Here is a 1918-nt window from a genome sequence, read left to right on the forward strand (position 1 = left end):
TCTGGGCGGGGTTGTTGTAGCCGCTACAACAACAACAACAACAACGAGACGGAGCTTCATCTGCCTTGGGAAACTAGAACCACAATAGCTCAACTTCGCTCGGGCTACTGCAGCAGGTTAAACTCATACCTGAGCAGATTAGACGCAGATGTGCCAAATGAGTGTCCGGCTTGCGGAGAGACACCCCAGACTTGAAACATCTCTTCATTTGCCCGGAAAACCCGAAAAAACTAACGCCTTTGTCCCTGTGGACCGACCCCATTGAGGCTACACGCTTCTTAGGGCTTCCGTTAGTTGAGCTTGACGACAACGACTGAGATATTAGCCGATCAGGGAGGGGTTGTTGTAGCCGCTACAACAACAACAGCAGCATCCCAAAAATTTGGTGACTTTTTGTGCAGTTTAAAATAATTAGTTGGATTAACACATTTTGAAATATGTCCAAAAATCCGAAATCCAAATCAAGTTCATACAGCTATGCACTTACCTGAAAGCAAAGGATTAGCAGTAAGAGCTGCTGATTGCTGTTCTTTCGCCTTTTGGACTAAGATTGTCTCTAAATCGGGTAGTATTTCAGGACGTTGACATATACCGGGAGCACTTTCTTGTCGCAATAGTTGCGAATTTGTTTCCGAATTTGCACGCGAAAGCGATTTTCTGGGATTGCGCTTGCTGAATGATGTAGATTTAAAAAGTTTGGCAGATAAATTAGACAAGAAGGGTTTTTTTAAATTGTCAACTTCTTGTGGGCATTTTGTTCCATCCTTCGTAATGGGTTTTTTGCTTACTTCAGGGCCCCATGCCTTTTCATTTGACTCGCAAAGTTCTACAGCATCAAATACTTTAACAACTTTTTCTCCGTAATCCTTTTTTGCAATCGGCCGTGCTGGCTCTTCACACTGGTTGAATTCATTGAGAATGCTGGAACCTGTGTTACCGCCAACTAATGCTGCAATGCTGCTGGACATCTCTAGACTTTCATTGTTGTGGTGTTTTCCAATTGAATGGCATTCATCCTGAGAGATTTCCAACACATTGAATCCGTCATCATCAAATACATCATTCAACGTGTCCTCCAAAAATGAAGTCTTCAACTTATAATACATTTTGTAAGAATCTCGTATTTCTTGCGGCGCCTCTCGAATATCATACTAAAACAAAAAATAATTATATACAGCTGATTGTTATATGGAGCTGGTTACTTACTTTAGATGGAATACGAGAATATTTTCGTTTAAAATCCTTCTCCCAAGTTTTAACACGTATTTTATATTTTTGGTACTTAAGTTTATAAGCAGAATCACTCATCGCCAGATCATTTATTTAATATTAAATACAACTACAGAAAATTGCAAACAAAATCTAATGTTTTGTAGTTGACGTCAAATGTCATTTTTCGCGCCACTGGAATTTTCATAAAGCTAGTCCAAGACGATACGATTTTATCATCCCAGTATTACGCTAGCCGGTGTCGGCAGTTCATCTGTTCGATGTGTGCACTAGTATATTCAAGAGCAGAAGTGTTCCATGAACTCTTTTTTTCTAATAAAAGGGCGTTTCTGCACCGCCCTAATTGCACAATTTCCATACTCAATTTTAAATTGAATTTGTAGCTGTTTACACCACCATCTTAATTTCGATTACAGTTTGTTTAATGTTTGTTGTTTTGTTAGTTTTTTATCTGCTTTGTTTTTATTTTCTTGTTATTGACGAATATATTTTCTTCTTTTTGTTCATTCATAAGAGCGTGTCAGACGTTGCAATATATTTCGATGCAATAAATTTCGGAAAGGCTGTCAAATTGAGAAATCAGTTGCATAAGCAGTCACACCTGGCATGGAAAGTGTCTTTCGAAAGAGGTTTTTATTTCCGAAAGGCGAATTGCAGGAAAAATTTCTGAAATCGCTTTTTAGTTGTT

General features: G+C 38.7%; 1 protein-coding gene across 1 annotated transcript; it reads right to left on the reverse strand.

Moving 5' to 3' along the window:
* Positions 1-487: 487 nt before the first annotated feature.
* LOC108355825 (uncharacterized) lies at positions 488-1665 on the reverse strand (the record flags this gene model as incomplete). Its single annotated transcript, XM_017606959.1, has 2 exons — positions 1207-1665; positions 488-1151 (listed from the first exon to the last, which is right to left on the reverse strand). Coding segments are annotated over exons 1-2 (766 nt in total), but the record flags the coding sequence as incomplete, so codon positions are not given.
* Positions 1666-1918: the final 253 nt, after the last annotated feature.

This window comes from Rhagoletis zephyria, unplaced genomic scaffold (genome assembly GCF_001687245.7).
Source record: "Rhagoletis zephyria isolate East Lansing unplaced genomic scaffold, Rhagoletis_zephyria_1.1 Rzeph_scaffold_50613, whole genome shotgun sequence".
Taxonomy (NCBI): Eukaryota; Metazoa; Arthropoda; class Insecta; order Diptera; family Tephritidae; genus Rhagoletis; species Rhagoletis zephyria.